The sequence below is a fragment of the Aquila chrysaetos genome, chromosome 6 (assembly GCF_900496995.4).
Source record: "Aquila chrysaetos chrysaetos chromosome 6, bAquChr1.4, whole genome shotgun sequence".
Taxonomy (NCBI): domain Eukaryota; kingdom Metazoa; phylum Chordata; class Aves; order Accipitriformes; family Accipitridae; genus Aquila; species Aquila chrysaetos.
This window is the reverse complement of record NC_044009.1, coordinates 27,808,434-27,832,605: the sequence shown is the minus strand read 5'-3', so window position 1 is coordinate 27,832,605 and position 24,172 is coordinate 27,808,434. Positions and strand designations below refer to the sequence as shown.

General features: G+C 38.9%; 2 protein-coding genes across 7 annotated transcripts in view; one reads left to right on the top strand and one right to left on the bottom strand.

The window, feature by feature from the left end:
• Window positions 1-557: 557 nt before the first annotated feature.
• FKBP7 (FKBP prolyl isomerase 7) lies at window positions 558-5,906 on the bottom strand. The gene is made up of 4 exons (XM_030019119.2): window positions 5,369-5,906; window positions 3,608-3,759; window positions 1,236-1,369; window positions 558-916 (listed from the first exon to the last, which is right to left on the bottom strand). The coding sequence occupies exons 1-4, from the start codon at window positions 5,839-5,841 to the stop codon at window positions 755-757; spliced, it is 921 nt and encodes a 306-aa protein (XP_029874979.1). The 5' UTR covers window positions 5,842-5,906; the 3' UTR covers window positions 558-754.
• The window catches only part of PLEKHA3 (pleckstrin homology domain containing A3), a 29,525-nt gene continuing 11,213 nt past the window's right edge, over window positions 5,861-24,172 (top strand). The window contains exons 1-11 of one of the 6 annotated variants that reach the window (XR_005932572.1): window positions 5,861-6,117; window positions 10,122-10,238; window positions 11,682-11,837; window positions 12,509-12,645; window positions 13,641-13,805; window positions 14,973-15,016; window positions 15,576-15,691; window positions 17,347-17,485; window positions 19,354-19,406; window positions 23,466-23,569; window positions 23,661-23,742. Coding sequence is in view for 2 of the 6 variants with exons in the window: in XM_030019121.2 (XP_029874981.1) it covers window positions 6,078-6,117; window positions 10,122-10,238; window positions 11,682-11,837; window positions 12,509-12,645; window positions 13,641-13,805; window positions 14,973-15,016; window positions 15,576-15,691; window positions 17,347-17,474 (903 nt within the window). In the remaining 4 variants the exon portion in view is untranslated. Of the gene's footprint in view, window positions 6,118-10,121; window positions 10,239-11,681; window positions 11,838-12,508; window positions 12,646-13,640; window positions 13,806-14,972; window positions 15,017-15,575; window positions 15,692-17,346; window positions 19,216-19,353; window positions 21,296-23,465; window positions 23,570-23,660; window positions 23,743-24,172 lie in introns of those variants that run through there. The other 5 variants (XR_005932574.1, XR_005932573.1, XR_003924066.2 and 2 more) reach the window with 5 other exon arrangements.

Genomic DNA, 24,172 nt, shown 5'->3' with positions numbered 1-24,172 from the left:
CAAATAATTACTTATGTTTATATAGAGTATCTCCCATCACCTTCCACCTCATCCAGGTAACTCATGATAGTGGAGATTTTTAACTTGGTGCTGCTGAATAAACTGGCTTATTAAAATTACTAAGTCAAAGTTAAAAAATCCACTTAAAATACTGCTTTTTCATGAACATGAAATTATTCATGTTAATATTACATCAAAGAGGTTATTTTAAGTTGCTTTAAAAACACTTATGTTTTTATCTTGACGTTCCAGAGCCAGTGTTCATTTATTTTAAGGCCTTTTATAGTTAAATTTGCTGCAAACAATTCCTCAAGAAGCTAGCCTAGGAGCCTGCAGAGGTTTGATGAGTTAAAGTTCCTGGGATTCTGTTTTCCCCCTTTATTTTACAGAGGATTGAGAAGCTATGTTCCAGCTATGTCCACATGTACTGGAATCAGTTTTGTGTGCTTGATAGGACAGAAATAATTATTTTCATCAGTATTTTACACAACGAGAAGGACTACTGAGCAATACTGTAGATGAGGACATGATGCAGGAACCACTAATAATAGATCATGGTGTTTTCCAATTTTATTTCTTTCTTTTGAAATATCTAACACATTTTATTAGTTGAATGTTAAAAATAAGATTTTTACAGTCACCTTAAGAGTTATAAAAAGATGCCACTATAAAAAAAAATACAAAAAATTCTGTGACAAAGTATTATTATTTAAAATTCAGTGTCCCAAAAACAGCCAAAGATTTTTTTAAGTACTTAGAGTTCATCATGCTGGTAGACATTGTACTCCTTCGCTGATATGAAACCATCTCCATCATGGTCATTCTTCTTAAATATATCAGCTAAGATTTCATCATGGACTGAGGGATGACGTTTTTTGCCATCTCTTGCAAATTCTTCTTTCAAATACTGGCTTATCTAGGAGAAAAGAGAAAAGTCCAACCATTGTGGCTTTTACGCCAGTACTCAACAGCTATCTTCAAGGATGCTTGGGGTATATACGTAAGTTATTGTGACTCCAGTGCAGACAGGTCTAACGTTTGCTTCCCAGCAAGTCTGAGACATACTAATGTATTAATCAAAGCAAATTTCAACATTGCACAGTGTAGCTTGTGTAAGCATACAGAAGCTTTACATGATGAACTGCAGCAGAAGCAGCTCATGTAAAGATAACACTGATACAAGTACACCTACAGTTTTATTAATTATTTATTCCAAATTAGTTACATCATATTACCTCAAGTTCAGAGAGTTTCTTGTCACTGTCCTTGTCTATTTTATTAAATGCTTCAACACTGCGGGGTCCCTTATTTACTGCATAAAGTTCAATCTCAAAGATCAATGTTGCGTTAGGTGGAATCTTGCCCTGTGCTATGAATAAAAGAAAAAAAAGCCTTTAAGAAACCACACACTGTGGTCAGAGATCACACACATGATAGATTTACAAGTAAAGTGTCTTATTTTTTTCTTACAAAAGGCTGTGTTAATATTCAGATTAAACTCTGAATTTAAATATTATACAGCTAGACAGGAAGATCGTTCAGATTGTGTTAGATAAATGATTTTGAGAGAAATTTGCAAACAATATACTTCCCTGAAACAAAATTATATTGTTCATATCAATTCAGATACTTTTAAAAATTAAGAAAAGGTTTGTGTTATCGTGAAAAACAAGTATTTCTAAAGTTCTCACTCTTTCACATACTGTCATAAGATGGGGCTGATTTGAAAGACTGATTCTAAGACATACGCCTTCTGCAATATCTGCAATCTGATTTAAAAGATTACAGTAATAGACCAATGCTCCTATGTATTTTCTGTCTGAAGAAACAAGCAGGCAATATCAGGTTTTACCAACTTACTATGAATTATACCTATGGTTAAAGGACTTGATGTAAAATAGCATTTAAAATAGACATCTCATTAGTAAGAAGCAATAGAATGTAAGTCATCTCATTCACCCCTCCCCCCCAAAACCCCCCCAAACTAGTAGAGTATTTCGAAAAAACATGTTAGACTTCATTATTCCTGTGTCAAAGCATTTTCTCGTATCTGATGTAAAAACACCATTGCCTATAAACACAGGTCAACGTATCATGCATCTGGCAAAAAAAGGGAACCGAAGAGAGACAGTAACAATCTAATGAGGTTTAAGTAGTGCCAAAAAAGCATCAAGAAATCATGCAGCGTAGAATTAAAATGTAAACATGCAAGTTGCTTCTATTCATAGCCAAAGCCAGTGAGCATGACATTGTAACCTCAGAATTTTGACAGAATTTTGAGCTTCTGCCTGTCCTTCATAAACTGAGGAACAACTAAAGAATCTACTTTGTTTATAAACAGAAGGTAAACAAAACTATTACTCACACTACTCATCTAAAATATCCATAGTAAAAATGACAGGTTTCAGAGTTCAAAAGGCTTTAATCTTACAAGCTTTAAAAATGTAGTTTTTAATATATCTGAATATAAACCAAGGTTTGTATACTACTAAAGAAAGAAAGATACAATACTAGAATTCAGTGCCAATAGTTCACAAATATACATACCAACAAAGGAAAGATACGTAAAGATTTAGAAAGTCACATGCATCTTTTCTAATTCAAGATTAGGCAGGCATCTTCCCCAGCATGCAGGAATACGCTGAGACAGAGGACAGGTATGCTGTAGGAAAATAATACTTTCTTGAAGTGCTACCTAGAACAAACAGTTAACACTAGTATTAAAGAACATACTTCTATTTGTGTCAGCGTTTTTCCTTGTTGTTATGAGACTTCCTTATTAAACATTATGCTCAAGGGGAAAAATTTATTCCTAATAAAGTTCACTGGCTACAATGGAATTGTATGAAAGACAAAACTGGTGCATGGAATTCTGACATAGTATCGCTACCAAACAATTACTACAGAGCAGGAGCTACCTTTTCACAGAAACTACTACACCCAAGTCAGAGCTGAATTTAAGTTATCTACAATTAAGAGTGCTGAAACACTGCATAAAACTCCTGACTGGAACTTTTTTTTTTCAGTAGATTGCACACTTAAGTATTATAAATTCAAATCAGATTTCATGCATTGTACTGTTGCAATTATTATGTAATGTGATGATATCATCTATTAATTACCCAGGATGTAAGCAGTATTTTAAACAAATTATTTCTACTTAGATTAATTCTGTGGCATGCACTGGATACATTTCATTTTGCTCAGAAGACGCAGAATGTCATTAAAAGGCTAAGCACGTAGGAGTCAAGTAATAGAAACTAAACATGAATAAAATATAATAGATTAAGACAAAAAATGCTGATATGAATCATGAAGATCTTCCTTTTGCTGTCAATTTTTCGTACTATAGCAGTACTTGGAAAAACACATCAGGTGCCATGTACTGAATTCTAATGCAAACTGCAAGACCTGAGTGTGGGTCTATGATGAGGACTACTCAAACTGCATAGGAATGAGCAGGATTAGGCTGCATAGCTGCAGTCATCACCTTCAGTGCCTCCAAAAATAATGGGAGCACCAATTCTTACAGTCACTTACAATACTGTATGTTTGAAAGGGTCAAACAGAGGAAAGACAAAGTTTAATATTAAAACTTCTTTTTTACCGTATCCTTGCTGTCCATATGCTAATGATGGAGGAATGATCACTTTCCGTTTTTCTCCAGGACACATATTCATCATAGCAACATCTAACCCTTTTATGACTTGTCCAACACCCAGAACGAACCATTTTGGATGCCCTTCATTTTGCGTCCGACTATTAAAAAGAATTGTGAGTGGTTAACAGTGAATCTAGTATTTTTTTTAATATAAAAATAGCTTTAAATTAGCAGTCAGTAAAAACGTACATTAGATTATTAGAACACAAGAATGTTTAGAGTGCAAGAACATAAAGTATTAACACTGTTTTGCTGCTACATTTATAGTTAATTAAAGGTCAAATCTTGAGATGTGCGAGAGGCAGCCTCCTTTTGAAATCAAAAAAACAGGTAAAAAACCCTAACTTCTTACAAGAACTTCCAATCTTCCTGATCATATACACTGCATGCCAGAAACAAGGCGCCACTGTAGGAAGTCTGTGAGAAGAGGAGTGCTGGGAGCAATACACTACTAGGAAACAAAAACGTCTTCAGCAGTTCACATCACTGTGGGATGGAATGGGACAGGACGGAGCATGCACGGGTGTGTTGGGGGAACCTGGCAATCTTGGCTATGGTACTGTGTGCTCACCCACCACTCTGTTCAGTTTAGATACTCAGTGCTTGAGCCAGCTTCTAGTTATATGAGGTGTCCCCAGTACGAGAGCTACACTGAATGGCGACTAAGCAGCATGTAGCTCAACAGTCAGAGGGCAACACTGTATGTGCCAAAATCAGTCAGTTCAACAGGAAAAAAAATGCAAGTAAAATGGTACCGTTAAATGTAGAATTATCCTATATTGATTTTTTCTTAAATGATACAAGTGGGGGGAACGAATCAAGATTTTGTAATAAACTAGGCCACTGCCTGTAAGATCTGTCCAAATATGGGTAAGGAATGAGCCAGGTATCTGAAGGAAAGGAAAGACTCTCGTCCAGAGTTCTGCACAGGTTGAGTCCTGCCTCGCTAGTAGGATGCACCACCGTTAAAAGCAAGGCACTGTAAAAATAAAGCTTTTGCACAACAGTTTCTGTGCAAAGCAAGTTAAACCAGGCTGAAACAGCCTGAAGATAGATGGATGGGACAAAAGGAAAAAGCAAAAGCCTAAACGCTAACACTGGGGCAAAGAGGAAGGCAACACAAATCCAGAAGGGAAGCAGCAGCAGGGAAGGGGCACAAAGACTGCAACCCACTAGCATAATACGGCTGCCCTGCACAATGCCAACTATGTACAAGAGCATGCAGTACTCAAGTTTCTGTCTAAAATAGTCAGTCTGCGTCCCTACCAGGAGCTCCTTCTCCAAACCCGAGTTTTTTCTGCCCAGATTACAGCACAGAACATGGCAGGGGATGATATGGTGGGGTTTTTTTCACCTTGCCAAAGGGGTTCCCCATGTGAGGTGTGGGCTACGTTCTCTCAGCGACCCTCCCAGCTGGTCCCCTTCGCTGGCGACAGCTGCCAGTCTTAAGCGTGGCTTTGGTTTCCAGCTTACCTCAGCGCTGGTCCCTCTTGACCCTAGGTAAATCCTACATCCTTCAACACTCGGCTGAGGAAAAAGAAAGGCTGAGATGGGGGGGAAATTCCTAATGCTAACGTGGTTAGCGTGGACCCCAAGCTGTGCCCACGCTGTGACCCGCTGCTCCTGGGGGCGGTCAGGCTGTGCCACGTACACCGCCGGGCCAGGGCCTACCTTCCCTTCCGCCCTACTCGGTGCCCCGGGGCCCACCTGCAGTAAAACTTGGATCCGTCGCTGGCCAGGAAACCGTCGTAGTGCGCGTTCAGCAGATCCCCCCTCTTGCTCTTCGGGCTGCAGACCTCGGGGAGGTGCAGCACCTCTATTTTAACCTCCTCCTCCTCCGCCGCCGCCGTGCCGCCTTCGGCCTGCGCCGGGGCCGCCAGCAGGGCCAGCGGCAGGAGGAGCAGGGTCAGCCCGCGGCCCATCTCTCTTCCAGGAGGCCGCCGGCGTGGCACTTGTCCCCGCCGGGCCGAGGGGCGGGAGTCCGGGCCCGCGCTGCGGCGCTGCCCCAGCCTCCCCGGACGCGGGGACGGGCCCGGCCCAGGCAGCCGCGGGGCGGGCGGTCCTTCGGGCCGGCCCCCTCCGCTCAGGAAGTGAAAGGGACGCCAGGAAACAACGACGGGAGAGGCGGGGGGGGGGGCGGGTTGGGGGGGGGGGGCCGGGAAGCGCGGCCCGGCGCGCATGGGAGATGCGGAGCGCCCCGCGGGGCGGGTGGCGCCGCCGGGGCTGCCGCGGGCCGCCGCCGCCGCGCCTGAGCTGAGCGGCTCCGCCTCCGCCCGCGCAGGGAGCAGCGGCAGTAGTAGTAGCAGCAGCAGTAGTAGCGGCAGTAGCGGCGGGGACGGGAGCGCCCACCCCCGCGGCGGCCGCCCTTTCCCCGCGGCGGAGCAGGAGGATGCGGCCCGGCGTCGGGCTCTGAGCGATGGAGGGGGTCCTGTACAAGTGGACCAACTACCTAGCGGGTAGGCGGCGGGGGCCTGGGGGGCGGCGGTAGGGGTTGGGGATGGGGCTGGGGCGGCCGGGGCCTTGCGGCGCCGGGGGGGGGGGGGGGTGGCTTGGGTCTCGTCCCTGAGGCGCTGCTGTTGCGTCGGGGGGTCCCGGCGTCTCCGCGGGCGGCCGGGAGCCGTTTTTGACGCGCTGGCCGAGAAATCGTTGGCCGTTGGCGTTTAGAGCCGAGCCCCCGGCGGGCGGCCGAGCGTCGCGCCGAGCCGCGGGCGGCGGAGGCGGCCGGCGCCCCTGAGGCGGCCCGCCTGCAGCCGGCTGCGGGGGCTGGGGTGGGGGGGGCGGCGAGTGACGGCGGTCGCCAGCGCCCCCCCCCCGTCCCGCTCGCTTCCGCGTGTGTGGCGCGGGGTGGCGGCAGGCCTCGGCCGGGCCGAGCCCCTTCGCGCCTCCCTGGCGGCCCCGCGGGCACCGGCGCGGCCCCGGCAGCCCCACGGCCAAAATGCGCCCGGCCCCCGCGGTCTTCCGCAGGGAACGGGACGGCCAGGTACCTCCCGAAACGTGGGTTGCGCCTCGCCAAGTCAGTCAGGGAATCTTAACGGGACAGACTGGAGGGAAACGCCGTGTGAAGGGTCTTATTCTAGCGGCCCAGCTGTGGGTTTTTCCCCTCCACCTCTGTTTCCTCTCAGAAACGGCTTTAATTTGCAGCATACAAACTTGGAAGGTATCCTTGCTTGCAGTTGAGGAATCATTTAGGATTACATCTTTAAATCTTAAGTGCTAAATGTGAAAGTCTGAACTCTCTTTTAATTTGCTTTTGGATGGTAATTTTTTTGAGTCTGGTGCTCCTGTACCCTAACCTGAAAAACATTAAAAAAAATTTAGTTCTGGGTGAAGTTTCACAAAATGTATTTTGAGACGTGCTGCAGACAAAAATGCACCAAGTGCCTGCATTTGCTGTCAAAGCTCTGGTTTTGTTTGCCTCATCCTGTGTCGTAATAGAGATACCACCTCCCTCTGGAGATAGCAACGGATAGGTGGTACTGACGAGGTGAAACAGATTTCCCTTCTGATGCTGTAATAGGACTAATTGTCCCTACGGAGCAGATCGGTGTTGGGTCATACACCACGCTTAATCAGGCCTCGTGTTTGACTGCTTTGGCAATATCTTCTTTGCCGCCTTGTTCTTCGGCACTTCACATGTGCTCTTCTGCTTCAGCATATTCAGATTTTGAAGGTGGGGTGGTGTGAAACTCAATTCTGAGCGTTTAGCAAATGTTGGCCACGTTGCAAGGATTGTGTGCGTTTGCTGTGAATTGAAGTGTACAGAGCATAATCTTGCATTTTTCAGAGCAAACATGTGTCCAGGTATACTGGCCTTCTGGTGAAAGAGAACAGTTGTACTGTAATTAAACAGATACTTGATAAGAGATTTTTGTCACTTCCTCACAATAAATGTGGAGAAAACACATATAAGAAAAACTGTGGTTTTGAAAGAAATAATGAATACAAGTTTTTTTGAAATAGAATGGAAATCGTCACTTTTGCTTATGTGACCAAAAATGTTACTGTAGTAGAAGGTCAAGGGTAATGAGCCCTTGTGGTGTTTGATGTAAACTTCCCATTTGAAGTCTGTTATTTAATAAGGAAATATTCAACAGTAACTGTGAATGCTGTACACACAATAGACTGTTACGTAGAAGTTACACAGCTAACTTCTGCTAAAAGTCAGTAGGCCTCTAAAATAGCAAACTGCAGAACCCTTCTTTCTGCATGTGCTGGCCAACAGAGAGCATCTGCTCTTGCATTTCAAAATTACAATATGTCAGTGTCCCTACAATTTCCAGAATACAGGAGGGCAGCAAATTTAAAAAAAAAAAAAAAAATCTAATCGTATTAGTGACATTTTTAAATTTTATTACCCACTTCCTTGTTACTCTACTATTTATGTTTGTAGACAGAAATAGGCTGTGGTACTTGTTGTCATTAACAGTGGAAGCCAAGCAGCAAAGGAGCTTGTTATTGTTGCTGAAGCATTGTGGAAAACATTTAGTTTTCTCCTTCATTAAAAGCAAACCAGAAATACAGCTTTATTTTTTTTCCCTTCAAATAATACGTGTGTATCTAAGAATTTGTGAAGTACAAATTTGTTAAATATTTTGTCAAACAGAGGACTCTCTGTTTGCCCAATTTAAAATCAGAAGAGGTGTTTTTGTTCTTTAGCTTGCTTCTGTGAGGCACTTGGAGTCTTTTAAGTCTTTTGCTTCTGTTTTTTCCAATACCAGCATAATGTGAGGCTGGAATAATCATCCATGTAGGGTCCCTTTTTATCAGAATCAGACTGTTGAGACAGGCATTGACTTACCACCTGTGCATGCACTTAGGAGACAAGAGCAGCACAGAGTCAATGTTTTGCAACACAGTGTAGGAGGAAGAAAAACATTAGTGTATTTCTGAGCTGCGTTTTACAGGACAGGGTCTTCAGTACAGTCATTTCATGACTGCATATTCTTTGAGTAGAAGTGGCGATGTACACGTACAATTTGAAATATTTCCTGTGGGAGTTGGTATCCCTCAATGTTTGTACTGTTTTCATTCTGGTTTTATATCTGAGTGTGGATCTTCTTATTAGTTACCACTCTGCATTTTGAAAGACACAGATTCTTGCTGTTATAGCTAATAAATTAAAAAAAATAGTTACAGGTTATTATTTCCTAATCATGGGATTGTGACATGATGTAGTGGGGCCTCGTCTTATACTTCTTGAATTAGTGTTAAAACTTGGCATGACTTAATGTGAGTAATATGAAGCCTTTAGCTGATTTTCAAGAGTCTGGTACCTGATTAAACCTCCTGTGTTATAACACACTGCTGCTGGATGACTGCAGCTTGCTCTGTTGGAGTGGCAGTTGATTAGCACCATGGACTACACCATCATATCGCCAAATACGTCGAGTTCTTAGCCACACAGTTGCTGCCATTCCAAACCCTAAGCCAAGCAGGAAGTTAAAGTTTGGTGTGGAGTTGTAAAATAGAGGGATAATCTGCTCCTATTGTACAGCTGATCCTGACTGTGTAATTGTTATGCTCTACTGGAATATTTTGCGTCTATGTTATTTTTAGAAACAAAGGTGATTTAATAAGTAAAATGGTTTGCATTTAGTAGTATTAGAAATTAGGGCATCTATTCCAATGAGTGTTGAGTTTTATGAAATAGCTGTTAAAAAAAGAAAAAGGGAAAAAAAAAAACCAAACTGAATGCTAATATACTTTAATCCAAGTGGGCTCATGACAATAATTTACTGTGCGGTGTAATGCTGCATCGAGTTCTCACAGATATTTGCATCTATGCATAAACTGCTCTGTTTTGTGGATGTAGTGAAGTCAGAGATCATAATATAATTTTGCTAATGCAAAGCTGGTAGAAACCTTAGTAGAGGAGCTGGTGTATGCTGTCCTCACAAATGGACCTAGGAGTACAAGCCATGTCTCAGTTCCCTGCACAAAGCCTACTTTCAGAGAGAATGGTGTGTCAATAGTTAAGTGTGAGATACAAAGTTTTCATTGAAATACAGTAGGCAGAGGAGACCATAGCATAGCAGTTGGTGATATCAGTCATTTATTTGTATCCTACAAATAAGATCCTACAATCTTAAGAAAGTCTACCTGAAAAATATACTTGAATGAGAATGGTTCTTCAGAGGTATGTAATTTATCAGCCTTCAAAATAAGATTCCTTGGTGGTTAAATTCAAATTTAATTTTGCTTTAGAATGGAATATAGTGAAACTGAAATACTGCTGATCTTGCACCCAAAAAGAATGGGAGTGAAATATCCATATAATACTAGTCTGGTTATAGAATGGCCCAGGTCTTCAGACTGTGCAGATTGTTTACTTCCTGGTGTATTACGAGAATAGTTTAATGTTTGCATTTTTTATAAAAGTTTTAACAGGCAAAGAGCTCAATTTGATTTGCAGTTTAGTAATTAGACTAAACTTTCCTTTTCATGTTTTTGATCTCACTAGGTTGGCAGCCTCGGTGGTTTGTTTTAGACAATGGGATATTGTCATACTATGATTCACAGGATGATGTTTGCAAAGGCAGCAAAGGAAGTATAAAGATGGCTGTGTGTGAAATAAAAGGTAAGAATTAATAGATTTCTGCTTGAGGAAATTTTAGCTGCCAGGGAAATAGAAAATATCACCCAACATACATTTTGCATCACAGGTTTTTCCTACTCTTTTTTTGTTTATATGTAGTCCAATGTGACTGCTTCATAGTTCACAAATAATAATGAATGTGAATTATGAAGTAGTGACAAAGAAAAATGTTTTTGACAGTTAGAGCTCTCTTCTGAGATTTAGAACCCAGCATTTATTCCTTTTTGTTTTAAATAGTTGTGTGCATGTGGCTTATGCTTGGAGTTACCTCAGCTAGTTGTTTAGTTCTATTGCTTTTCCCTTTTATGACCAGGGATAAGAGACTGAATCATGAATGCTAGTTTTTCAGAAGAGCAGCAGCAGTGACCCAATAGGGGAGATTCTTATAAATCAGAGATCCTTGTTTTTTTGTTTTCCTGAGTCATTTTTACTTTTGTCACTGTTAGCGGCTGCCCACATGCATAGGTGATGGATGTATTAGAGTTAGTAAGTGAACTGTTTGTGTCAGACTGTGAGTTTAGCCTTAAGTGTATTCTAAACCGTAGGTCAACCTCCTTGGCTAGTAACAAGGCATTGTCTAACTCTCCATTGCTTTCAACTCTTGACCTCTTTCCAGATACCTACAGATGACTGGGCTTGTGATATGGGTACTGGTATATTAAAAAGTGAGACTTCTTATTTTACATGGGCCACCAAGTATTTTTCATGTGGTAACTCCTTTTTGTTAACTGTTTCCTTGATATATATGAAATCAGTGATGTAAAGTGGAAGATCCCATTTTTTGGCCATTCCCATTGTTCATTTTGCTTGTCATCTTGTTCTTTTGGTGAAGGAAAGATAATAGTTGAAGTCTGGATTTGGTGCAGTCTCCTGTGTCCATGGCTAGTGGGGAGTGGGTCTGGAGGAACTATGGAACATGAAACTCAGAAGAGTATTCAGTTAAAGATGTAGTATTGAATATAATAGACTCTAAACAAAGTCCACCTCAGTTCTTGGTTCTAGGACTCTGCGACCCGAAGCCAGATGTCTGGAAGGGAGATTATTTCAGTTTTTAGCCTAGTTCTCCATAAGTACTTGTCCTTGCAAGAAAACTCTTCAGTTTTCCATGTTTAGACCAGGTTTGAAATACAACAGTTATTACAGATTCATACACAGTATGTTGTTAATGCAGAAAGGGAACCCCATTGTACTTGAGTCTGGCCACTGTTCAGTGTCTTGTGTTCCTACCCGTTGACTTGAAGGCATGCTGGGGAGAAGGGTTGAGCAGTTTTGGGCTTTTTGTTATTTAGCAGTGGTACATTGTGATTTACTGTGGGATTGTAATAAACATTTTAAAATACTTTGGTCAGTCTTTAGTAGGTAATTGTTACTGAGTTGAGGTTGTTTTTCTTTATTCAAAATTGTTTTTTTCTCCTCTATCATAAGTTCATGCAACAGACAACACAAGAATGGAGCTAATCATCCCAGGGGAACAGCATTTCTATATGAAAGCAGTTAATGCAGCCGAAAGGCAAAGGTGGCTGGTAGCGCTGGGCAGTGCAAAAGCTTGTTTAGCAGATACCAGAACAAAAAAAGAAAAAGGTATGTCTATTACCTAGAGCATATACAGTCTTACCACTTTCTCAAATGCTTGTTTTCAGATAATGATAGTGCAAATATTGTGGTAGGAAGTCAGTATTATTGTCTTTAAATATAAATCGTCATTATTTCTAGTCATCTATATGGTAAATTCCCCCTTGATGTTTGAATTAGAGGTCACCTCCATTGACCTCTTCTATCTTAATAAGCTGAAATACCAGCAACTTATCATCATTAGAAGAACAAACGTACTCTTTGTAGCTGTTGTGAAGCCGTTTAATTTCTGTGGTTTTGATTCTTCATAGTTAGTATTGTTTTTTCCATAATTTTTCTTGGATGGCTTAAGGTAACCATCCCCAGCCACTGTGGTGGAGGTAAATTTCATCCACTAAATTTTTTCTACATCATGTTGCAGCTAAGAAAGCTGTCAACTTTTATGTTTCCTAGTAATGTGTCTCTCTCTTTATGATCATTAAATTAGCATCAGTTATCCAAAAATATAAACTGTTGTCTGCTTCAAGTACAGTTCTTGACTTATTGCAGAGTCCAGTTTTCCTCAAAATTAAGTGAAAGTTTAAGTGATTTTTTTTAAATTTAAATGAAAAGTGCTTAAAAATTAAAGTGTGTACATACATCGTATGCATTAAATTGATATTTCCTTAATTTTTTTATAGAAATAAGTGAGACCAATGAATCTCTTAAAACCAAAATGTCTGAACTTCGTCTCTACTGTGATCTTTTAATGCAGCAAGTTCATACAATACAAGAATTTGTTCACCATGATGAGACTCGCTCTCCTCCCAGCATTGAGGTACAGAATTTTTAGAATGCCATTGGAGAACCTAATTATATAATACACCTCAAGTTTCTCTTGACATCTTATTCCTTTTTCATCTCCCTAATGTTGGGAGATTTAACCTAAGGTCAATTTTTGAGTGCTTTTGTGTATATAATACTAGCAGTGATTATATGTGCATAAAGTACCTAGATGATTTAACTGTAATTGTAATATGCATTAGGAAGCAATTGTGTTATTGAGTCATTTGGTTAAAAGGCTGGAAAAACTGCCATATGAGTTATGCAATAATTTGTCTTGTTTTGCATCTCTATTATGGGCAGAGTAGTTGAAACAAACTCGTTTGTCCATTCTGTACTTCCTTGTGTAGGAGGGTATTGCATTTTGTTATCAGTGAAACTCATGTTAAAGATATTGGAAACCTGTGGTGTAGATAAGTGTTTCTGAATATGCAGAAGTAAAATTATTCTAGTATTTCTGCTTTTAAGTGAAAGTTAGTACTGGAAATTATGAATGGCTTCATTCTTTACACTCTTCAGCAGTGTGTGGACAATATTGTTGTCCACTTAGGGCAAAGCAAGGGGTTGACCCTTAGTCACAACACAGCATATTGTTGTCAATTTACAGCAAGGTGAAACTGACCTGCAGGCTCCTTCCACTGGAGTGATAAAGCTGTTCACACATTCTGCTGCAATGCATTTGTTTCACTGAATGATCTGATACCAGTTAGTCACTCTAAGACAAGCTTTACAGTAAAAAAGTTAAGGCATTGTTGGCTGATATCCTAAAGAAATTCCGATGTCAGAAAGAAATTACAATGCTGTGACATTTGTTTGCTTAAATTAACCTCACTGGAAGATGTACATTTGATTAAATAAAATGGGAAATGGAGGTTCGTAGTGGTAGTGAGGGAAATTAGTGTGTGTGTGAGTGGTGGTGGGTGAGAGTTGTATGTGCATCTTTTCATATTTTTTTTTCTTGCTTATGCTTGTGCTTTCATTTATTTTCAGAACATGAATGAAGCCTCTTCCTTGCTTAGTGCCACATGTAATACATTTATCACAACACTTGAAGAATGTGTGAAGATTGCTAATGCCAAGTTTAAGCCAGAAATGTTCCAGCTGCCTCACCCTGATCCCTTAGTTTCTCCTGTGTCACCATCACCGGTCCAAATGGTTTAGACATTTTGAAATACTATTTTTTCTAAGTCTTGTATTGTTGGTTGGATGAGGGGAGGAATGGCAGAAGACTATGTTAGTGCTATGTGCTGTGATGTTAACAGTTGAAATCTTCACTGTGTTATGAGCAGTACTAGTCCTAAATATAAATCAATAATTTTCCATTCCCAGTCTTTGTTTGCTAGCCTTTACATAATCAGAGTAATTTATTGTACACATCAAGACCCTCTAGTGAGGTATCTCGTAAATGAATGAGGTTTAACTTTTCCTCAGTTCAACTGTTTCTTTGGTTTTTTAGAATGCTAGCTGTACACTGACCTTAAAAATTTCATAACTTTGCCTCCAGTTTAAACAGATAAGTGCCTTGTGGCTTGAAGCACTTCAGCAAGATAGCATATCTTTAAGTGTATATAATTCAAAATGTTTATATTAATCTAATATGCCCTTATTTAACAAAAAGTTAAATAATGGTAGAGATATTACTTGCATAACTCTTCACTACTGATTATTTCCCTTAGAAGGACAGTGTATGTGGAATCATGTTAAATGTCTTCTCGATCATATGTATAGATTCCAAGATGAGCTGTATTGTGGGATTTTGTTGTGGGAATCCCTTTTTTTGCACTTGGGTCTCTTGTCCCTTTATCTTCAGTCAATTTACTTACAAAGCTGATCATTATTGATTTAAATTAATAACTTTCTTTGATATGCATAGAGATTTGACAGTGATATTAGAAGAACCACAAGGAATCAACAGGCAGCATTTGGCTTTATTGTGTAATGGGGAATTTAAGCTGGCATTTGGTAAAGGAAAAATGTCTTGCTATTTTTGTAAATTATAGCAATTAACAAATGGCTCTGTGAGTAACTTTGGAGCAAGAGAGAATGATTTCCATAGAAACTACATAGTATTTTTTGTAGTAAACTATTTTCTGTGTGAATTCTTTAAAACTTTTAATATTGATGGCAATCCATCTGTTTTCATATAGTTAAATCAGACTTTTAACTAAGAATGGCTGATATTAATTAAGAAGAAAAGATTGCCCTCTCACTTTGTAGAGACTGTGAATAAAGTAAAAATTAATGTAGGTATGCATTTTCTTATAAGTAGCTTGTGACATTTTTGATGTGGTTTGTTGTTTGGACTTTCCCCCCCCCGCCCAGATGAAGCGTTCCATTAGCCACCCTGGTCCTTGCTATTCAGAAAGGTAATTTTCTACTTCATTAAGCTTTTTTCTTATGTCTCGAGAAACCTCCCTGAACCTGCTAGCATTAAAATAAAAATGTGAGAAGAATTGTTCACTTGGGCGAAAAAAAATTAAACAGCATAAATTGATCTAATTTTGAAAACTAAGGGTGCAGATTATCAGTGTCGGTGGCGAATAATGCAGATGCTGTCTCTAATACACTACAAAAATTTCTTCATGCTAGCAGCTTTATGCAAATAACTTATTCTGACAAGTTCATGAACTTAGACACAGCTTGAAACGCTAACATTCTTTTTGGGTCAGTATTTCAGATTCTTGAGTTATTTTCTTCTGCATGCAAATACTGTATTACATTTTGTTTTCCATTTTCAGGCTTTATAATTGTGAAAATTAAGAATGTTCTGTTGACTGTGCCACTTTTAGTTCAGTATAGTGAAAAACATTGATACTAACAGTTTAATCTAAGCACCAAAATTATTTTAAATTTAAAGTATATTAAGTTTGTGTGGGTTGTTACAGATTTTGCTTACTAATAGATCTCATTTGTTTTGTTTTGTAGAAATAATCACTCTGTAAAAGAACCAATTTCATCCCTTCACCAATTTTCACAGCGGCGCAGAAGAACATACTCAGATACAGAATCTTACAGTGATAATCCCTTTGAAGATTCTCAGAGTAAGTTTGGAAGAAGGGTGGTTTTCTTTTGTATCTTTCTGTACAATTTATTACCCTGTTTACAGCAGCTGTTCTAGTGCTGATATCAGCACGAGGAAAAAGTTTTCTTAGTTACACAAAGTTTTGTTTGTAAGATTCCTATATTATAAATCAAAGCACTTGTGTAGTTTGTTATGTGGCTGGCTTTTGCTGGCTTTCACTCATACTGAAAAGGAGTAGTTGTACTGAAATCAGTGGGACTAAAAATAGAGACATAACCAGAAAAGGGATGTTTGTGCTAGTAAAATCTTACATGAACGATATTCTGGTAAGTGGTGGAATACTGTTGTTTGCCACCGTCTTGTCACAGAACAAATTCTCCTTTCTGTTACTCCTGTGAGTGGAGGGGGTGATTTCCACCCAGTGCATTGCAGAAAGATGGTTCATTTCAGTGGCTGCTTGCCTTTTGTAGAGAACAGTACTGTTCTGAAAGAGTGCAGCCTTGTCAATAAATAAAAGCAGCCCCAAAAATTATGAAATGATGTCATGATCATAATATTATTTCCTCCTGATTAGATGGGTCTACTGAGTTAGTAGCTAGTTCTTCTGTGGCTTTTTCCTTTTGAATCTTGCTGTCATTTTGACTCTATCCTAACTCTTCTCAGGGAGATTTCAACTTGACTAGTTCTTCTTGACTAGTTCTGGTTTAGTTTTGCTTCCTTTCGGAGTGCCTAGTGCCTCACTTGGATTGAAAAAACCTGAGGCCTATGCATTGCTGAAAGCCCACGTGAGCACAAAGAGGTCCCAGTGCTTTACGTTCTATCATGAAGCAAGTATTCGCACCTCTGCACCATTTCCTTGGTTCCGTGATGCTCACATGTTGCAGGGTGACCACCTCTTTCAACTTGCTCATCTGCCCTCACTCATCTGCCACCTGCGTAGGGTATGCCAGCATGTATCCCAAGCTTATAAACTTAGTTTAGATTCTATTTTGTATCTCATTGCTGATGTAGGTGCACATCAGTCTAGCTTCCTGTGATGCAAGGCTTTTGTTGTTACCATTTGGACCTTCTGGTGTCGGTTACCCAGTCTGACTCTTCAGGACTGCTGAGAAGAGTCTTTGTCTTGTGTGTTTGTGCTAATACCAGGCTTTTTTGGTTCCTTGCTATGTAGTTCTAGTTTCTAGCTCAGTTTCTCTGTGTTTTTGTTTTCTTTTCCTGTGTTAGAAGCTCCCTCTGCTACCTTCCAGTTATCTTAGTTCTTTCTCTTTCCTGTCAGGTAGCGTAGCAATACCCAACTTGCAGTTGGTCATCCATTTCATTTTAATAATAGAAAATGTTTTAATTAAATGCTTATCGATGCATCAGTTCTTTAAAAAAAAAAAAGTTCATGTGTTCCTCATACAGAATATGTCTGCACCTCACAGATTACTGTCCTTCATTATGTAAAATTCATTGTGTATAAGAAAAAAATAATAAAAAATTACTTGATTTATACTAGCTGAACGCTCTTCATATCTATCGTCCTTGGGCATGATATTGAGTGAAATCTTCCAGGAAAAGTCCAGAGTAATTATGCTTCTGATTGCTTATGTATAGGAAATAGCAAATAGAATAACTGACAGATTGGATGAGGTTTTTTGGAGTTGAAAATTAAATACTTTGATATCTTCATAGGATCTGCTCACTGTTCTAGAAGTGCTGTCAATGGAGATCTGGTATCATCAACCATTCCTGAAGAAAATAGATCAGTATCAAAGGAAAGATCTGATCTGGAAGAGACTCTTTCGTCCTTTTCTTCCTGAAGAAACTGAAAGTATTCAATTTTCTATAAATAATGCTATGCAAAAGCTGCTGTAATTATACTATTGTTATAGGAAGTAGTCATTTCCCTTTTTAGAAGGATTTCTCTGCACTTTATAGAATAACATAAAAACTATCTTTGAAGTGTATTTTATCTTTATATAGTTTATTTGCAAGAGTATTTTCCTAATATTTCACAGTTTGAATGTGCATTTTTTGGAACAAATGATGGCTTAACAGATAAGCATCCACATTTGTAAATGTAGCTCTTTTTAAAAAGTGTGAAGGTCTGACTGATACATTAGTAAACCTGCAGGTTATAAACTTCAGCAAAAAGGTTTCATTTTTTTTGAGAAAATGCAACTTGTGCCATGGGCCTCTTGGTCTTTTGTTCCAGGTCATCCACCAGGAGACGTGATTAGCCCTGCAATGGCTTTTTTGCCTGTGTAAGGGGCTGTGGGAGTGGGCACTAATGGGTCTACTCTAGCAGCTTGATGGTAATTGACATTGCCTTCTTTAAAAACACAAGGATATACATAATCCGGTCCTTATTTTTAGCCAATGAAAGTGGAAATATTTAGTGTATTTTTCTAAACAAATGTATAAAAATAACTTAATATGAAGCATTTGTACCAAACATTGGATATTTAATAATTTTTATTTATTTATTCTTTTTTGCATCAAAAATTTCTACCTACTTTCACTACTAAAGATCTAAAGATCTACTAAAGGCTTCAAAATGTGCATAAATTGTTTCTGGGGTGTGTAGCGTCACAAGTAGCTAATGCAGCGCTGTTAAGATTTATTCTGCTCACTTAAGATGTGTTTTTAGCAAAGTATTACAGAAGCAAGAGATGAAATACTAGACCATTAAGCTGCTGTTGTAATGAATATTTGTATCTATACATATTTTATTTATGACATATTTATACAAAAGGGAGCTTCTGTTTTTGCGACTCCTTTATATCATTTGAGGATGGTATACACCGGGAGATGGATTCTGCTCTCAGTTACATCAGTGTAAATTTGCATTAACTGTAAGTGAGATCAGAGTCTGACTCTCTTAATAATTAATAGTATAACAGTGCCTACTGGCAACTTGGTCCACAAGGTTGTTAGTGTTAGCATTGTAAGCTTTTGGGGATTTTTTGGGGTATTCATTTAGGGATAAACTTGGTCTATAAAGTCTTAGCTGTAGAGCACTTTAAGCAAGCCATTTACTGTTTTTGATTTACACAATTTTTAAATAAATGTACAGGGTTTTTTGCACTCAAGCACATACCAAAATCTGTTTTCGTAATCAAATCTTTAATTTGGTTTAACTAGTCTTCCTTATGTGTATATGAATAATTTGGTGGTCTTGAAGCAGGCTGGAAAGGACAGATGGGAACAGAATGGAAGCTTTCCTTATAAATTTCTGGAATGTTGATTTATCTAAATCAAAACAGGTCCAAATGTTGAGGAAAAACATGTGAGGTGTTGCCCATGTATAAAATACCAGTTTATAAACTATTATGTCCATGTGGAATGGAGTGGTTCATACAAGTAATTTGTGGATACCAGCTCAGAGCTGTCATTTGTGCTCGGTTCTGTCAGTTTTCATGCAACTAGCATTTGCATATGCATATCAGCCACACACATACTTGTACATTTTTTTTTCTGAATGTTTGCTTTAATATATTCTGTATGACACTTATGACAATTGTAAAAATAAATATTAAAAAAGATGTTCAGAGAAGTAAACTACGTATTGCAATGAGAGTGTTGTCTTGAATCATATGCTGTCTTAGAGGTGCTTTTTGAAATTTCACTGAGGTTTCTGTCAGCTTGTACAGTGTTAAGTACCTGTCACATTAACAAATATCTTTTTCTGGCTTTCAGCTACTACAGAGAAAATAGTTTGGACTCCACATTGTGCAAAAAAACTGAGACTGGTCAGTGCATGTGGTAGTAAATAATATTTTTAAATACTGCCACAGGTAGGATTGTTTAGCCAAAAGTTGTAATGATTAGATTCAAGCACAAAATTTGCATATAATTACTTCAGCACTGTTTTGGGTTTCTCCATGTCACTAAAGCTGGAATGGTGGCTTTGTATACATGTAACATGTTCCTGCTAAACTTAAATCAGCTTTTTTTATATATACCTATGCCAAACTCTGGCAAAAATCCTAAAATGTATTTCAATGAAATCAATGAAGATGATATGCCATCATACTTTTGGTTTCTGGAGCTAAGAAGTCATTTCTGAAAATGATACTTTGCTGGCTGAATCACAATGATCCATGTGTGGTAAGACTAAAAAAAAAAAAAAAAAAAAAATCTGGATGCTCTTACACTTTCATTTCCAAGTTTAGGGAAGAACTTACCAGGAATGACTAATTGTGTCATTATTCTTTCTGGTGGAGAATGGGAGCTGAATCTCAACATAGAATGTGTAATTAGTACTTCTAGCTTTGATCTCAACTGCTTCTGAAGAGATCAGTCTGAAACCAATTCTAGATAGTATTTATCACTTAAAGAATTAAGCATACTACATATATTTAGGTGAAATGTGGTAACTTCTAGTTACCGAGTTATATCTCTGAAGTCTCTAATATCAGATAATAAGAAATGGAATGTGCTTAAATGGCTTACCAGCTTGTACTATAAAGAATTAATGATCAGGCACTCAGTGATTTGAAGGTTTGTGAATGCTGAGATTACAATGTTCAGGGGCTTTAAACTTCTGAAAATTAACGTTTGTATTTCTTTCCACTTAATGTATAGTAAGTCACTTTGACTTTTTTAATCCCCGCCCCGAAAGCAGTCTTTGGGGTAGGAATACGTAAGAGGTTGCTTCTGCATTAAAAAAAAAATAAATTACTCGATTTATTTAAAAACTGAAATCACAGCTATTTGTGTTAAGGTGATTTTCACAAACTATAAACTTGGATTTGCTTGTTATGCCACCATCAGTTTAAGTATTGTAGTGTAGCTGTTGTTCCTGCTCATGTAAGTTAGTAACTTTTTAAAGGGGTCTAACACCCAAATGAAGGAAATGTCTGTGTCTGAAAGCTAAATATTTTTTTCAGATGTTCCTCATTATCCTGCTTTAAAAGAGTTAATGTGAAACCTGCCTGTTATGGTGTTTCTTTACTGACTACTCTGAGGGCTGAACCTAAGAGTTCCAGATCTAGAAAAGAAAGTTACTGCTTAAAGGGGATTTCTGTAGAGCCTGGGTGCCCAAATCCACAGTTGCCATCCTGAAGATCTCTGCTATTTAACATTGCAGACCAAAGGACCATATAGATTTTTATTTCACTTGTAAAGCTCCCCAGATGACTGTAATGGTGTATGTACAGAATTGCCACTGTCTTGGAAGGACTTGGCCCCTTAGCTGCTAACTTAAGCAGCGAACTAGGATTTGGAAACTAGGCATTCCTCTGCCTGTTCAGTGGGGGACCAGAGCTTCACTGTTTTGCAAAGGGTATCTAACACACTAACAGGAGCAAGCTTACTACAAGGTGGAGTAATGGCCTGCACTTTAAACATTCTAAAAGAAATGCTTTACCTCTGCTCTTCCCACTGTGTGTGTACAGTAGTGATTAGAAGGTGTCATTTAGGAATTTAATTTACTTTACTTAGCATTTTGATATTTATTAAGTCTGGATGAACAATCCAGAATGTTGTTTGGCAAGTGAGTACCGTAAGAAAGTAGTCAGACTGTTTCCCTGCTTTGCTGTCTGGTGCTACCTTTTTCTTCATGGTAGGGCACTATTATCATGGCTTTTTATACACCAATATACATAGGTATGCCCGTAGTCATATCCTGACTGTACTAACCAGCACATGTATGGGAGAGAAGGCTAAAGATGAAAGCACAGCTGTATTTTATGGATGTGTTTAAAATAAAAAAATAAAAGACAGGCCTCCTTCAGCTTTTTCAAAGGGAAGGGTAAGCAGGCATCTCCAAGACTGTCAATTATAGATGTCAAAGGTGATACTTTAAATCCTGTCAAGGGACAGGATTTAAGAGCATCTCCTCCTTTCCCCTGTGTTTCATATTCTCTTGTGATAGATACTGCTAGAATAGGCTACTTCTGTATGTTCCCTTTCTCAGTGTGCTCCGTAGGCTGCCTAGGCATTTTCCACAAAGTTTGGGTTACAGTTGCAGAAGCTTACATGGACCTGACTTAATTTTCTACTCACTGACTGTCATTTTCAGACATGTCAGAGTATCTTACTTTCTCCATCATCCTTTCTCCTTTGTACTGCTGCTGTTAGTACTATGGCATGTTCCAGTGTGGGAATGACTGAATGATTTATTGTTGATTATGTTATGCTTTGGTTTTTTTAATAGACATTAAATATTCTGATTATTATTTTTCTTTTAAATCCAAGCTCTAGAATGTTATTATCTTCAAAAAGGGAGAAGGAAAAAAAAAACCAACTAGAGAAGATTTAGGTTTAGTATTTTATCAGACATGAGACGTTTTTGTGTTCTGTTCATGTAATTTTTCTCCCCTTTTCTCAAAAGTCATTGAAACTGGAGATGATGGTAAAAATTTAAATGCAACGTTAAGACTAGGGTTTCTTGTGTGCTAGCAGTAAAATGAATCTCTCAGTGTTATTATGGCTATCCGCCATCACAATTATCTATTTTTCTCAGGCTGCCAAATGTAAACTGTTAGTAGAGAATGTATAGCTCTATAGTAGAATTTATACAGCAGCTCATGGAGCTTTGTTAAAAAGTTTTTCCTTACGCATCAGGACCTAGGAAACATGAAGAAGTCCAAATGCCTTCACACACATATTGGTGGTAGGGTATTTTTCTGAACTTGGTCCTATAGTGCAATAGATTTTATCTTTAAAGAGAGCAAATGTCAGCTTGTACAGTTAAAAATCCCACTATTTGACCTAAATATAATAAGCAAATAATTTGAAATGTTCGTTGCTCATTTTATGTTTTTAAATCCAGAGACTGCTTAAGCTATTGTCTCGAAAAATGTTACTGTTTAGGGATGTGTTCTGTGAAACTGAATATCGAAGCTTTAGGTTGTGACTTTTATCGATATCACTCTGTATTAGCATTTGCGTAGCAGTCTCGTGAAAAACCACTGGCTCAGCAGGTTAGCATGTAATGTTATCTATTAAAGCTGTGCTTCAGTAAAGTCTGTAAGTACTTTAAATCCTATTTTTAGGCATGTGAGTGACTTATCTGCTTAAAGTTAGGTGTGCTTGCTTAAGTACGGTGCAGAGGTGGGCCAAAGAGGTACAGGCAGAATGAACTTGCTTTACATTGCCACACCAATGTGCTTTCCTCTTGATCAAATAAATACGTCTAGACTCAGTAGAGGCCATGGAAGACCGAGTTTCCAGTAGCATTTGTGGAGAAGAGTTCATGCTTAAATCTGCAGATCCTTTCTGTCACTATTACTTTCTGCTGAGACGACCGACTTGGGCATTTTTAGTGTTGTTTTTATTATGTGCCTGTGTACACAAGTTAGTTTTTGGTTAAACAAGACTGTACCTGGGTATTTTTGTGTCTTGTATTGAGTTTGGGATTTTTTAAACATCTAATGGAATTAGAATGAGAAGCTTTCTTGAGGGTTGGTTTTTTTTTTTTCTTTGAATGCTTTAAAGATTAAAATAAAAGACCCTTTTTACCTCATTTTTATTATTCTTTTTTACTTTCCTCCCTAAGGAAGAAATACCATGCACTGTTAAACTCTTTCATCTTTACAATTGTTTCTAAATGTTCCTAGTTCCATCACTTGAAAAAGTCCGGATCTTGTCCTGACCCAAAACTTAGCTCTTCTGAAATCCTTATTTTTACTTTAGTCCTTGTCTCAATTAGCTTTCCTGCATCAATTGGATAGCTAGTGGTTGATATTATATAAGATTATAGGAAATTAATAAAAAGTCTGCTTCTATAGTGAGTCTTTTTGGAATAGATTTTTAAGCATACTACATGCTTTACTACTTCTGATGAACTTGAGCTTTTTTTTCAGTAGTGGTAGTATGCTGGGAGTCAGAGTCATGCATAGTGTTGCTAACTAATGCTCCTGCTCCACTTAAGAGGATTTTACAGCCCCTGAAGCAGTGTCGCATTGCTGTGAGTGTATTTGCTCTCAAGCTTTTTTACTGACCAGAGTGAATTCTAGAAGCAGAGTTGCTCTTTTGACCTTGATATTCTTTTCCCATAGATAACCACAATTGTGACCTGCCTGCAAGGGATTTGTGATTCCGCCCCAAGAATGTAAAGAAAGACAGGCTTTGCTCCTACAGGTATGTCAGCTGACTTGAGGGACAAAGAACTGATGGGGCATGGGCCCTTAATCACCCATGGGAGGTGAGAACATGTAGGTCCAGGCAATTAGGGTCAACTGGTCTATACTAGTTGCAGCTGCTAAAAAAAGGAGGCAATAGCCAGGTTTCCTGGAGGCAGTTTTTTAACCACTTTCAGCAGAGACCAACAATAAAGAGGAGAGATTAGCAATTTATCCATATAGGGTGTAGTGGAAGGCCTGGAAATTCACTTAACAGAGGGATAATAAGAACATATGCTAGAATTTATCCTTTGTCAATGAAGAACCTATGAAGAAAACTTTTTTTTTTAAAGTCTGGCTTTTTTTAAGGCTGACTTTCTTGTGGCCAGGCTGTTTCTGATAGATGGCTGGATTTTCAACAGTTAGGTACCTGGTTTACACTGGAGAAT